This window comes from Erythrolamprus reginae, chromosome 1 (assembly GCF_031021105.1).
Source record: "Erythrolamprus reginae isolate rEryReg1 chromosome 1, rEryReg1.hap1, whole genome shotgun sequence".
NCBI lineage: Eukaryota > Metazoa > Chordata > Lepidosauria > Squamata > Dipsadidae > Erythrolamprus > Erythrolamprus reginae.
In genome coordinates this window covers 376836505-376851512 of record NC_091950.1, presented here as the reverse complement: position 1 = coordinate 376851512, position 15008 = coordinate 376836505, and the positions used below count along the sequence as shown (strand labels likewise).

The window sequence follows — 15008 nt, the reverse complement described above, 5'->3', positions numbered from 1 at the left end:
CATAAACACTATCTGAATCCAAGTCCTCAATATCTTCATCATCCTACAACATAACCCATGTCAATAATTCATAGTTCTACTCTTCTTGTGGAGTCAGTTTCTTGATCTGGTCTCTCCAAAGGTGAGCAAGTAGCTCAAGTAAGTATTAAAAAACACAGAAATGTGCACCTCACTATTTTTATAAAACCATGTGTGTGGAGGTGCGATCCCGTGTCATGCCCACCATGGCCACGGCCAGCGCTACCTACCCTCCAGCCCTCTGAGGTAAAACACAACTCTGTTGCGGCCCTCAATGAAATTGAGTTTGACACCCCTGTCCTATGCCATTCCAGACAAGTGGCTGTCCACTCTCTTCTTAAAAGCCACGAGTGATGGAGGATTTTAAATGAATTCTGAGTAGTGGTTTCTTATTAAGAAATCCAGATGGTATATTTTGGTATTCATTTGCCTTGTGACTTTAATCACTCCTTTTTTTGGGGGAAAAACCCTCTTAATTTGTTTTTCCTTTGCATCTTCCAGGCAGCTCCAGGCTATCACATGGCAAAAAAGATTATCAGATTGATCACAGCCATTGGAGAAATTGTCAATAATGACCCTTACATAGGAGATAGACTCAAAGTCATATTCTTGGAGAACTACAGAGTGTCTTTTGCTGAAAAAGGTAGGTCAGTTTTGGAAGCAGGTTGGCCTAGGGGTCTGCAACCTTAAATACTCAAAGAGACATTTGGACCCGTTTCCCACATAAAAGAAAATGAAAATACTGGGAGCCACAAAACCTGGGTGGATTTGGCCAACTCTGTCACTCCCACTGTGACCCCCAGCCACGCCTACCCAAGTTTTGTGACTCCCGTTTTTTTCCCTGTGGGAAATGTCTCTCTCTCTCTCCCTGCTCCCTCTCATTTCTGTTTTTCTCTTTTTTCTCCCCTTCTCCCTTTCTTTCTTTTCTTTCTACCTTTCCCCCCTATTCTCTCTCATTTATTTCCATCTCTTTCATTCTCTCCCTGTTCCCCTTCTTTGTTTCTCCCCTTTTCCTCGCTCTCATTCTCCCTCTTTTTTTCTCTCCTTTTCTCTCTCTCATTTCTCTCTTTCTCTCCCTCTCATTTGTTTCTTTCATATTCCTCTTTCTTTTTATTTCTTTTCCTTCTCTCTCTCATTCATTTCCCTCTCTTTTCCCTCTCATTCTGTCCCTCTAGCTCTCTCATTTCTTGGGCCTTCTTCCCGTCCCCCTTCTTTCTCTCTCATTTGTTTCTCTCATGCTCTCTCTCATTCGTTTCCTCCAGCTGTCATTTCTCTCTCCCTCTCCTCTCTCTCTATCGTTGGTTTCTCTCTTTCCTCTCCCTCTCCCCCTTCTCTCTTCACTCCAGCTATCACCCCAACCCCCGGCATCCCCTACAGCTCTTTGCCTGAGTATGGCAGGTGCAAGCTCCAGCCTGAAGAGGCAGGAGGCGAGGGCTGCCTTGAGCAGAAATGTGATGCTTTGTTCCAACACGAAGGGGACCGTGGCTGGGCTGAGCTGCCTGCAAAGGATGCGGAATCATAAAAAGGGCCACTAGGGTGATTTCTCTCTCTTGCCCTAATGCCCCTTTATGCAATTCCGCGTCCTTTGTGGGCAGCTCACGCCAGCCACGGTCCCCTTCGTGTCGGCTCAGGAAAGGAGGGACAGCTACCGCTGCCCCCGAATACACAGAGGGAAGAGCTCTGGTTCTCCAGCGCAGCGCAGCTGGCTACTCACCTGGGAGCGCAGTGGCGGCAGCAGGAGGAGGAGTTGTCATTGCCCCCCTGTGATCCCAGGTCAGGAAGGTATCCTACTTGTGTGTGTGCACATACGCGAATGGTAGAGAGATGAGAGATAGAAAAGATGATCCGATAATTCCCTTTTCTCTCTTTCATCTCTCCCCGTCCTCCTTGTGCAGTGGGAGGCGAGGGCTGCTTTCAGTGAAAATGTGGCACAAAGGCAAGTATAGGGCTGATTCGCTCCTGCACTAAGCCTCTAGCCATCACCTTGCCTCCGTCCCGTTCCCCCGCAGCTATATCCAGCCCAAAGCAGCAGGAGGCGAAGGCTGCCTTGGGCACAAATTTGGCACTTCGCTCCTGCACTAAGGCTCTGATGACCCTCCTTTGGCCAGCTGTGATGAGGCCAGGAGGGTGCGCATGAGCAGGGAGACCCTCCTCAACTGAGCGGCTGGGCTCACTCAAAGTGCAGCAAAGGCGTGCTTGTGGTGGGCGGGCGCTCGCTTGAAGAGAACTCAAGCAAGTGCTTATGCGCAATATCTTGCCCCCGCCACAGTGGCCAGGGGGTCAACACACACACACACACAAACTTGTGCATGTTTTAAAGGCACAGCTCAGCCCTTTCTATCATCCCATTTTCCTGGATCCCATTTTCACACATACACCAACCCTTGTGTTAGTGAGGCCAGCGTCAGTCACAGCTGGGTTGGGCCAGTGTCTCAAGATGAAGAACAAGCAACCAAGGCATGCCTGGCACCAACAAGAGAAGCTCCAGGAAGAGTGAGATGCCAGAGAATCAGCTCCAGACGCTTCTTCATGTTCCATCATCACCCTTAATTTCCCAGGCCTGGCGAGAGTGACTGGGATGGGGGGGGCAAGGGGCGGAACAATCAGTGGTGGGATGGAACCACAATAGAGGGCCTAAAGAACTGCATGTGGCTCCGAGCCGCAGGTTACCGACCCCCGGCCTAGGTAGTGTACAACTTGTGCATTTCCAGAATTTGCTGATCTTTTTTTATTGTACAGTGATCCCTCTATTATCGCGAGGGTTCCGTTCCAAGACCCCTCGCGATAATTGATTTTTCGCGATGTAGGGTTGCGGAAGTAAAAACACCATCTGCGCATGCACGCCCTTTTTTTCTATGGCCGCGCATGCGTAGATGGTGGAGTTTGCGTTCCCCGCCACCCACGCAAAGGGGAAACCCGATTCGGCTCCTCGCTGCTGCTGCGCTACCGAACAGATCAGCTGCTGGGCGGCCGAAGGAACCTTCCCTGGGTCTTCCCGGCCGCCCACGCAAAGGGGAAACCCCGGCTCCTCGCTGATGCCCGCCGCTCACCCGCCCGCCAGCAAGAGGGGGAAGACCCAGGGAAGGTTCCTTCGGCCGCCCAGCAGCTGATCTGCTCGGTAACGCAGCAGTAGCGAGCAGACGAAGATCGGGGTTTCCCAGCCGCCCACGCAAAGGGGAAACCCCGGCTTCTCGCTGATGCCCCCGCTCGCCCGCCCGCCGCCCGCCAGCAAGAGGGGGAGTGATAGAGAAAGAGAGAGAAGGAAAGAAAGAGATGAGAGAGGGAGGAAGAGAGTGTGAGAGAGGAAGAAGCAAGATAGAGAAAGAGAGAGAGAAAGAAAGATGAGGAAGGAAGAGAGTGACGTCATCGGTGGAAAAATCACGATATAGCGTTTCGCGAAGCTCAAGATCACGAAACTCGAGGGATCACTGTATACCTTTCTTATGGCTGTGCTGACTGAAGCTGTTGGAAGTTGCCTCTAAAGAGTTGCATACTGTGATCCATGTGGTTCTTGCACAAGAAAATATACCCCTTCCAAATGCAGAGGTATAAATGCAGTCCTGTATGACATGCAGCTGCATTAATGAAGCAAACACATGGGATGTTGAACTGCTTGGTCTATTCAGAACAGTAAAATTAGACCGCACAAGGCTTGCTCATGTTAGGTGCAGAAATAAATGGTTTTGTTAACATAGGAAAAGAATATAGTCTCACCTGTTTTTCTTTTCCCAATCCATCCCAGTGATTCCTGCTGCAGATCTATCTGAACAGATATCTACTGCTGGGACTGAAGCCTCAGGGACAGGAAACATGAAATTCATGCTGAATGGAGCCCTCACTATTGGGACCATGGATGGGGCCAATGTGGAAATGGCTGAAGAAGCTGGAGAGGATAATCTGTTCATTTTTGGCATGCGAGTGGATGACGTGGAAGCAATGGATAAGAAAGGGTTTGTAAATAAACCTTTCTCCATGAACAGGCCATAGAAACAGCCTATGGGCATGTGATTTATTCTTTGAACCAGCAGGAAACTTCTCCTGAGCTTCTTCAGGATGGTGCTTCATCTTTGAGCAGGGGTGTCAAACTCAGTCCCATCATGGGCTTTATCAGGATTTTATTTGCCTTTTGGGAACCGGGGTGGGCGTGGCCTGCTCGTCCCGACCGACTAGGTGGGCGGGGCAGCACAGGCCGGTCCCTTGCCATCTGCAGGACAGACCCATGGGACAACTCTGGGCCTATTGTGGGCCAGATTTGGTGTGTGGGCTGCGTGTTTGATATTCCTGCCTTAGAGGAATTATTTATTTATTTTTATTTATTTATTAATCAGATTGGTATGCCGCCCCTCTCCGTAGACTCAGGGCGGCTAACAACAATAATAATACAATGTAAACAAATCTAATAATTAAGTTAATTTTAAAAACCCCAATTTAAGAAAACCAATCATACATACTGACATACCATGCATAAATTTTAGAAGCCCAGGGGGAAGGGAAAGTCTCAATTCCCCCATGCCTGACGACAGGTGGGTTTTAAGGAGCTTACGAAAGGCAAGGAGGGTGGGGGCAACTCTGATATCTGGGGGGAGTTGGTTCCAAAGGGTCGGGGCCGCCACAGAGAAGGCTCTTCCCCTGGGCCCCGCCAAACGACATTGTTTAGTTGACAACTAAAGGAGGCCAACTCTGTGAGACCTAACTGGGCGCTGGGATTCGTGTGGCAGAAGGCGGTCCCGGAGATATTCTGGTCCGGTGCCATGAAGGGCTTTATAGGTCATAACCAACACTTTGAATTGTGACCAGAAACTGATTGGCAACCACTTAGCCATAATTCAGTTTCTATTTTGACAGAGAGACTTCTCTATCTTGTCTCTAGTAAGCAGAGCAGTCAAGTTAGACCTGAACTCCTTAAGAATCCATTTTTCTTCTCTGAATTCTCTCCTATGCAGGAGTGAGATTCAAAAATGTTAGCAACCGATTCTCTGCTGGTTGCTGGGTGGCCATTGGTATGGTGGGCCTGCCCTATTTGGCTTCCTGAACCACAGTGGGGGGAACATTTTAGCTCTCCGCAGACTTCAGAGGCTTCCCTCAAGCCCCCGGGAGGGCGAAAATGGCCTCCCCCAGGCTCCGGAGGCCAGAAACAGGCCCATTTCTGGAACTTCTGAGAGTCCTATTTTTCGGCCTCCCCAGGCTCCGGAGAGTTTTTTTTGAACTTCTGGGAGGGTGAAAACTGCCTTCCCTGGGTTCTAGAGGCCCTCCGAAGGCCGGAAACAGAACCATTTCCGAACTTCTTGGAGGCCCATTTTTAACCCTCCCAAGGCTCTGGAGGCTTTCCTCAAGCCTCCAAGAGAGTGAAAACACCCAGCCCCTGGCTCTGGAGGCCAAAAATGGACCTGTTACTACACTTCTGCAACTTCTGGGAGGCCTGTTTTTCTCCCTCCCAGAGTCTCCATGTAGATCCTGCTCTTACCTAGCATCCAAAGTAGGCCACGTGGAGACTCCTGGGAGGAGAAGGCAGAGGGGGCGGGGCCAGCCAGTCCTTGCAATTCCTGGTTTGGTGAACCAGATGTAAAATTAATATCGGGTTTGCCCAAACTGGCTGAATCCCATCCCTACTCTTATGGTAATTATGGTCAATATCTCTGATTATGAGGAAAGCCTATTAGAAAATTCAGTCATTGAAAACTGCTACAGGAAATGCAGTAGCCTTGTCATAACAAGCCGCTCCGAGTCTCTGGAGAGGAACGGCATACAAATCTAATAAATTATTATATTATTATTATTATGAAGATTGGGTTATACATTGTGACATATTAATTAATTTTATATAATTATACATTGTGACATATTTATTAATTATATTAATAAAAGAAGAACTTGCTGCAGAATGGAACAGATCTTACATACTCATTTTATCAAAAATAGGAACATTTTTAAAATAACTTGCAATTTCTACAATATTCTTCATAAATTGTATAAGATCCAATACTGATCATATCTTTATTAAGAATTAATATGCAGCAATAGCCTTTTAATTTGACGTCTTAAATCTGTCTTCTGTATTATTTCCAACTCACTATAATTTAGGCTGTTTGGGTGAGTATTGCCGTACAGCCAATATGATGTAGTGGCTAAAGTTGCTGTTGTGAGCCGCCCCGAGTCTACGGAGAGGGGTGACATACAAATATAATAAATAAATAAATAAAGTGTTGAACTAATGTCCACCTTGATAATGGAGGATATGACACTTTACTTAACCTCATGACACTCGTTGTGGAAACCCTTGTGTGTGTCACCTTCCATTCCAAGAGAAAAGGTGGGATGTAAATGCAAGAAGTAAATAACAATAGAAGCAGAAAAGGTTACAGGTGTGCCTATTTTTCCTTGTTCAGGTACATTGCTAAGGAATACTACGACAGGATTCCAGAGCTCAAGCAAGTTATTGATCAAATAAACAGTGGCTTCTTCTCACCAAATGATCCTAGCTGTTTCCAGGATATTGTTAACATGTTGATGTATCATGACAGGTAAGAGGCAGCAATTGTGTGCTTTTACAGTGGACTTTCTTTCAATGTCCTCAGCGTGGGTTCAAATATAACTTCCAACATTTCCAGCCACAACATTAATCACCATACATGCTGAAAGGTACAGGAACTACAGTTCCTCATCCCAGCAGTACCATATTGGGGAAGACTACTATATATTGTGTTCTGCCGGCGTGTCTCAACCGCCTGTAATTACAGGGTAATTAGTTCAGGAAGACACACACCACCCAAAAGTTTTTATAAACAGAAAAACAGAAACCGCTCCCTTTTTAAATGTCAAGGGATTTTCTGGTACACGCAAGGCACAGGTTAAATGCAGTCCAATTGCTCACCCAATAACTGGGAAATTGAGTCCAATTCTAAAGTCCAGAGAGTCCACACACACAATCCTGAACAGCAAAACCCACAATCTTAATGAAACAATGAATCAGATAAACTGCCATGAGGCTAAAACACCAGGCTGCACTTTTATCTGTAGTACTAATTACTGGAGCCCCACCCAACCACAGGTGGACTCATTTTCTCTTGTAGTAATCCTTCAGTTGTTGTCTCCTATGCATCACTCTACGCATGCGTGGATGTGTCATTAATTCTTGTTCAGAATCCAGGAATGATACAGATGACTGATCTCCTCCTGGGCTGTCTGCCAAACTCCCCTCTTCCCTGTCACTCACGCTTCCTTGGTCAGAGGAGACTTTGTCAACAGATTCTACTGGGAGCAAAACAGGCCTGGGGCAGGAGCTGGGCCAGAGCTAACCACAACATATTGTAAACCCAGGAAGGGGCATGACATATTCTATTAATAACATACAGACCCTGGCCTATTCCCTTTTGCTGTGAATTGGGCTCAGAAGCCAGTGCAGCCAATGCAGAAACTTCAAGATAGATGTAATTCTATTCTCAAAGAGTTAGCCTGTCAAGAGCCTGGCTGCCACATTTTGAATCAGCTGTAGCTTTCGAAGTTCAATGCCAAATACAGCCCATTACTGTAGTCTAACCAAGTGGTGATCAGGGCATAGGCCATTCTTTGGATATATTTTTATTTTTAAAAGGTACCTGAAATTTAGAGAGAGGCAATGCAGTGAAATTAGTCAACTAATGAAATAAGAAGGTAATTTTAAGCAATTCTGATGTAAGACTTTCTCAGAGAGGGAACTACCACAGAAAAAGTCCTTTGAAATTATGTTATAGAGGAGAGAGCCTCACTTACACTATTCAAAGGGGAAAGAAAAGCATATCCAAACATGCTGCAACATTTTATTTATTTATTTATTTATTTATTTATTTATTTATTTATTTATATAGAATAGAATAGAATAGAATAGAATTCTTTATTGGTCAAGTATGATTGGACACACAAAGAATTTGTCTTTGGTGCATATGCTCTCAGTATACATAAAAGAAAATATACATTTGTCAAGAATCATGAGGTACAAAACTTAATGATTGTCATAGGGGTCAAATAAGCAATCAGGGAACAATATTAATAAAAATCTTAAAATCTTAATAAAAATATAACAAGTTACAGTCATTCAGTCATAAGTGGGAGGAGATGGGTGATAGGAATGATGAGAAAAAATTAGTAATAATAGTAGTGCAGACTTAGTAAATAGTTTGACAATGTTGAGGGAATTATTTGTTCAGCAGAGTGATGGTGTTTTGGAAAAAACTCTTCTTGTGTCTATTTGTATTGGTGTGTAGGGCTCTGTAGCGATGTTTTGGGGGTAGGAGTTGAAACAGTTTATGTCCAGGATGCGAGGGGTCAGTAAATATTTTCCCCACCCTCTTTTTGACTCGTCCTTTTTGACAGGTCCTCAATGGAAGGCAGGTTGGCAGCAATTGTTTTTTCTGCAGTTCTGATTATCCTCTGAAGTCTGTGTCGGTCTTGTTGGGTTACAGAGCCAAACCAGACAGTTATAGAGATGCAGATGACAGACTCAATGATTCCTCTGTAGAACTGTATCAGCAGCTCCTTGGGCAGTTTGAGTTTCCTGTTGATTCTTTATGACTCTGAGATCACAAAATAACTGGAATTCATGCTTGCATTTATACTTTGTTTAGGTTTAAAGTATTTGCTGATTATGAAGCCTACATCAAATGTCAAGGGCAAGTGGACCAACTATACATGGTAAGATAAAGACTTTCCTCATTGTTTGAATTGCAAATTCATAAGAAAGGTTTTTTTCAAGACATAACTGGAAATTATAACAAGGACTCCTGGTATCTAAGAGTAAGCCCAGTCAGAATGTACATAGGCATCTTGACTTGTACCTGAAAGAAACTGGGAGCCAGTGCATCTCACATAACAGATTGAGATTGAGAATTTATATGCCGCCCAATTGGATTTGGGTGGCATATAAATTTCACAAACAAACAAACAAATGCCGTCACCACAAGGTGAGACAGTGGAAGACATTCCCCAAAATAAGACCTGGCCCCTTTTTTGGAGGCAAAAGAAAATTAAGACCAAGTCTTATTTTCCAGGAATCATGGTAGTTATATTTATTTATTTATTATTTATTAATCAGATTTGTATGCCGCCCCTCTCCGCAGACTTGGGGCGGCTCACAGCAATAATAATACAATGTAAACAAATCTAATATTTAAGTTAATTTAAAACCCCAATTTAGAAACCAATCATACATACTAACATACCATGCATAAATTTTATAAGCCTAGGAGGAGGGAAAGTCTCAATTCCCCCATGCCTGACGACAGAGGTGGGTTTTAAGGAGCTTACGAAAGGCAAGGAGGGTGGGGGCAACTCTGATATCTGGGGGGAGTTGGTTCCAAGGGATCGGGGCCGCCACAGAGAAGGCTCTTCCCCTGGGTCCCGCCAAACGACATTGTTTAGTTGATGGGACCCGGAGAAGGCCAATTCTGTGGGACCTAACTGGTCGCTGGGATTCGTGCGGCAGAAAGCGGTCCCGGAGATATTCTGGTCCGGTGCCATGAAGGGCTTTATAAGTCATAACCAATACTTTGAATTGTGACCGGAAATTGATCGGCAACCAATGCAGACTGCGGAGTGTTGGTGTGACATGGGCGTATTTAGGAAAGCCCATGATAGCTCTCGCAGCTGCATTCTGCACGATCTGAAATGGATATATATATTGAAAGTGGTTAAATGTAGATTGGATGGCAGTAGTTTAAGATCATTTATCTGGAATGGGGAATTCCAATTCCCAATCAGTTAAAACAGACAAAAATAAGGAGTGGACAAAGAGGAGAAACCACAGTTAAAGTTTATTGCAGCTCCAAGAAACTGAAAATTATGAATTCTGGCTCTGAATTCATCAATTTTGGAAGAACAAGCTGTTGAATAACTAACAAAATTATCTTTGCACTATTAAAGCTATGATATCAGCCTAATAATATCTTTCTTATTTCTTCTTAGAATCCTAGGGAATGGACTAAAAAGGTCATTAAGAACATTGCATGCTCTGGCAAGTTTTCCAGTGACAGGACAATTACTGAATATGCCAGAGAGATCTGGGGAGTGGAACCTTCTGCTGTGAAAATCCCCCCTCCAAACATACCTAGGGAATAAATCTGCCATTAGAAGGTGCATGCAATTACCCTGATGGGCTTCCTGCTGCTGCTGCTACTACTGCTAAGACATACCTGCTTCCTTGTGACGTGTCTGCCGATGAATTCAGTCTTGTATTTCACCACACTTAGGTTTGTTTCATCCTTCTAAGCATATAGCTGAAATGAGAGCAGCTGGTGCTTCGGATAGTAAGAAATAGTTGACCAAAACTTATAGGCTGTAATAAGATTCAAGGTTTGAAACAGAAAGTATAAGCAAAAAAAAGGTGTTCTAATCTTGCCCTCTTTTAAAAATCCAGTATGCCAGTGTGGTTTATATGTATCCATGCATTATATGCTGAGAGGCTCCTCAAGCCCCCAAATTTGTTAATTCCTATGGCAGTTCCCAATTGGTCAGTCAGAAGATGCCTACAAAGTCCAGAACTGAATGGGAAAAGGTGATTCTACATTCTAATGTTGCCTTCTGGAATGGAAGCTAGACCGGAACCCTTCTGTTGTTCAAGGAGAATGCTTTTTCCACATCACTTATCTTGAAGTCACTTCTCTGTCTTAATTGCAGTGGTGTCTGCAGCAAACTGAAGTTGCATCAAAATTGCACATAGCTACTGACACCATGACACAACATTGCTCTTAGGTACTTGTATTCTGATGATTGACACAACTGTCCAGTTGTGGATGTAGCATTCTTACACACATTTGATTCCTTGTCCCTCTTCCCCTGCCCTCTACACTTAGACTCATTAGGAGAAACATTGCTGTACTCCTGGACAGTTCTTTTTAATTCAGAATCATTTTAAGTGACCAGTTATCACAAACGGAAAAATCAAGATACTTTTTCCTATAGGGACATGGAGGTCAAAGAGGGTTAAAAGCACCAAAGACCCTTCTTGTTTTCCTTTAAAATGGAAATAGATGAACATCCTGTGATTCATAAAGTTAGCATCCAGTCTGGTGCCCTCAAGATGCATTGGTCAGCCCAAATTAAGTCAGATTGCGAGCCATATTTTTTTGATCTGCTGGATTCTGAATAATTTTCAGAGCAAGTGGCAGTAAAAAAAAAATTAAGACACTTGCTTAGCCTCGTGGTAGATTGCTAAGCTTTGTTTTAGAAACTAGACTTTATCTGTATATGTTTCAAATTGTGCAGTTATATGGATTATTTAAAACAATCATATATAAAGAACATACATTGAAATACCTGTTACTTCTCATACTGAAACCACTCCAGCTAGAATTTTTCTTGAGTCAGTGTTGTTTCTAGAGGTCACATTTCTAGTGTTACAAAAGTATATTGGGAAAATGCATGAATTTTAATTTCAGGCAAAAACATCACGATTTTGGCACCTATCAGTCTTCTAGCCTGGGTTGCTAAATAAATATTTTTTCTTTTTTACAAATGCTGAGGAAATTGACTATATTTTAGATCCCAATCCTTAAATGGCAACTAAGTTAGGACACAGAGCTGACGCAGATCAGTATCAATCGCAGATTAATATACCACTTCACAGTGCTTTACAGCCCTCTCTAAGCAGTTTACAGAGTCAGCCTATGGCCCCCAATAATCTGGGTCTTCATTATATGGACCTTGGAAGGATGGAAGACTAAATCAAGATTGAGCCTGATGATATTCAATCTGCCAAATTGCAGTCAGCTGGCAGTCAGCAGTAGTAGCTTGCAGTACTACATTCTAACCACTGCGTCACTTCTAAAAGAGCCTTTCAGCTATCCAGGACTAGTCAGTGCCCATATTGGAATGGCATGAAACAGAATAATTTCATAAATTTCAAGAGCCATAAAGTAACAAAATTTCAATACTTGCATTATTCCAGAAAACAACAAATTGTGAAAGTAAAACTGACATTCATTTTATATCAGTATGCTGTATTTTTGTCTAACCGAAGTGGATGAAATTTTAAGTATATGGTTTTCTACTTTGTGTAGGGCATAACTCATTAAATAACTGCTAAAAGTCCAAGTTTATGCAACATTTATAGAATATATTGGTATGTTTACAGCTATAGTACCTCATTTCAGATGAACTGTGAGGTTTTGTAACTTATTAAGATGTTTGTAAGCATGTTATTCACATGGTCAGGTTTTTTTTTTAATTTGCTGTTTGTGGTATGTAGGCATACTTATACAATTCTAACAGTGCTAAAAAACTTGTCCAAACTATAAAGATTCTTAGCACAGGCCTAGCTGTTAAACCACAGTTTAAGATGTATTTACATTTGTGGCTTGTTCCAAAGCTACTAATCATCCTTTCTTAGTACATGTAAATTGGAATCTGTGATTAATTGGAATCTATTTGATCTGATTGTAGCAATAGTAGTGGAGAAATGATTCTTACCAATCTGGGTTTATAAATTAAGATTATACCAATATGGCTACATTTTTTTTCCTATAGTAATTATTTTCAGAATGTTAATTGTGAAGTAGTACTTGGTTTTCATGGCAATACCATCATATATCCATGTCATTCTAAGTTGTGTTCTAGAATGCCTATGCATTAATGAAAGATGATTAACTAGAGATTGGCACGAACACATGTCTGCCACCCGATTGATTAACTGAGGAATTTCCAAAGAGCTTGCCCAATTTACTGTTTGAAAATGCCTGTCATCGAGTATCTTAACTTTGATCACAAAAAGCCCATACCATTGCATTGCCTCAATACTAGGAAGCCTTGCTTTTTTAACCATTGTAGATTCCTGCTTGCTAGACTCAAACCATCTTAATTGGCACTTGCAAATATTTCTTGTTTCTCAGACATAAAGCCTTCTTGTCCTTAATCATGAAGGCAAACATGCTCCAAATGAATAGTCATTTAGACATTAATAAAATATTCTGATGTTTCTTCAGTGGATTATACACCCAAATAATTAGAGTTGTAGCATTTTATCTAGAAGCCATCCAGGTAAAGAAAAATCAAGGAGGGTCATCCAATTAATCAATAGAAAGAAATAATTATACAAAACTATGAATTTGCTTAAATCCTTGGTTCTTGCACATTTTTGTCATGCAGACAAGCAAAAGTGCAAATCACTTGTTCTTATAAAACAGATACAGATAGTGATATTTATATAGCCTTTTAGATTATTCCTTTGATATTATCGATTAGAGGCCTAATCTGGCTTTTATAGCATTGAACATACAAAATCAAACAGGACCTACCTTAAGGGATGACATTCCCTCATCAGTTTGCTAATAAAATAAATAAATAAATATCCCAAATTCATTGTAATAGTTCTTTAGCTAGCTTGGTCTTAATCCAAACAATGTTACTCTTCAATAAGCAAAGTGATATTCATGTCCTACTAAAGATGAAAGGAATGCAGTTAACTGTAATTGGATGGAGCAATTTCTTGGCCAGTGGCAGAAAATAGGAATAAATCAGCAAAACCAGAGAAAAACTTTAAAATACTGACAATTAAGAATCAGCCTTTAACAAGCTTATGGTTTGAATCAACAATTTCTCATTAAATACTTAAGTATGCTTATATAAGTTCAAAAAGTCTATCCTTTCCTTCCTGGCTGATGTAAAAATGATATGACCTTAATTGTTTTAAGAAATAAAATTGTGCAGTTAGATTGCAGGTTCATAACTAAGAAGTAGTTGAATATGAAAGCTGTTGAAAAAACATTGAAAAATCCACTGTATGTTGTCACCAGGCTGCACATGAAAGCCGTCCTTAAGTGCATTTACGACAAGGGCTAATCTCCACAATACGGTGCACCTATTAGATTTATTTGGCTGTTGCTTTTAGCAAACAACCATTCTACTTGCCTTCCATTGCATAGTCAATTTATGACCACATTGAAGAGAATAGATTGGCCATTCTGGGTTTGAAGCTTATAGATGCTGGATATTGGCTGGGTTCAAATCCTTCTACTATGTTCTTGTCAAAGGCAGAATATATATATATGATGGAGGGATTTCAGGGAACACAATATTTTGTTAAAGGAATGCTGCTAAGCATTTCTTCAATATGAATTGTGTTTAGACTGATTACAGCTAGGTGTTCACATGATTCATTTTAATGCCATGAAATGCTTCAAATAAGGAAACAAAGTTGATTTACTCTTTTCAGCATATACAGAACATTTTCCCCAAATAGTGTGGGCTGTGCTGTTGTTATTTAAATCTAAGTAAAATATCACAGGTTTCTGCTGAGAAAGTCTTATCATGTCCTGAAATTTGTGCATAAAATATTGCATGTTTGCAAGCATTCCCATTTCACATGTATTTTGTGTTACACTCTTAAGAATGTGTTGTTCTATTCCTGGTTATTTTTCTTCATGGTCTGTAAAACTATTGTGAGCAACACTGACTTCAGAGAGGATATCTCTTCAAGCAACAACTAGCCAGGCAGGAGGCTGAAGCAAGCAAATTAGCAAATTTACTGTGCTTGCTAAATAAATGTATTTGTCACAATCACGTCACTTACAAAACTATTTTTGAGTTTGTTTTAATGTGTGGTGTGCTTATATGATATAGACTTCTGTGTTTTCAAAACATTAAACTTCCATGAACATTGCACTTGATTTACCTTTTATTTTGGAATAAAATTACAAAATGGCCATATTATTAAACTTAGTGTAATAAGTAGGATGTGATAGCTACAAGAGTGAGGTCCAAAAGCAAAGCCAAAATTCCATTATATGGCTTGGCCTGACTAAATAACCCATGGTCTCAGTCAGTTTAGAATGGTGGGAGTGCTCTTATTTACTCAAAGTACAGTGATACCGTGTCTTACAAACTTAATTGGTTCTAGGACGAGGTTCTTAAGGTGAAAAGTTTGTAAGACGAAACAATGTTTCCCATAGCGATTAATGCGTGCAAGCCCAAAATTCACCCTTTTTGCCAGCCGAAGCGTCCATTTTTGCGCTGCTGGGATTCCC

General features: G+C 41.8%; 1 protein-coding gene across 1 annotated transcript in view; it reads left to right on the top strand.

The window, feature by feature from the left end:
• Positions 1-14644, top strand: part of PYGB (glycogen phosphorylase B) — a 70962-nt gene extending 56318 nt beyond the window's left edge. Inside the window, exons 16-20 of the mRNA XM_070734696.1 lie at positions 520-661; positions 3761-3968; positions 6405-6539; positions 8619-8685; positions 9955-14644. Coding sequence (XP_070590797.1) covers positions 520-661; positions 3761-3968; positions 6405-6539; positions 8619-8685; positions 9955-10107 — 705 coding nt within the window. The 3' untranslated portion in view covers positions 10108-14644. The remainder of the gene's footprint in view (positions 1-519; positions 662-3760; positions 3969-6404; positions 6540-8618; positions 8686-9954) is intronic.
• The last annotated feature ends 364 nt before the right edge of the window (positions 14645-15008 follow it).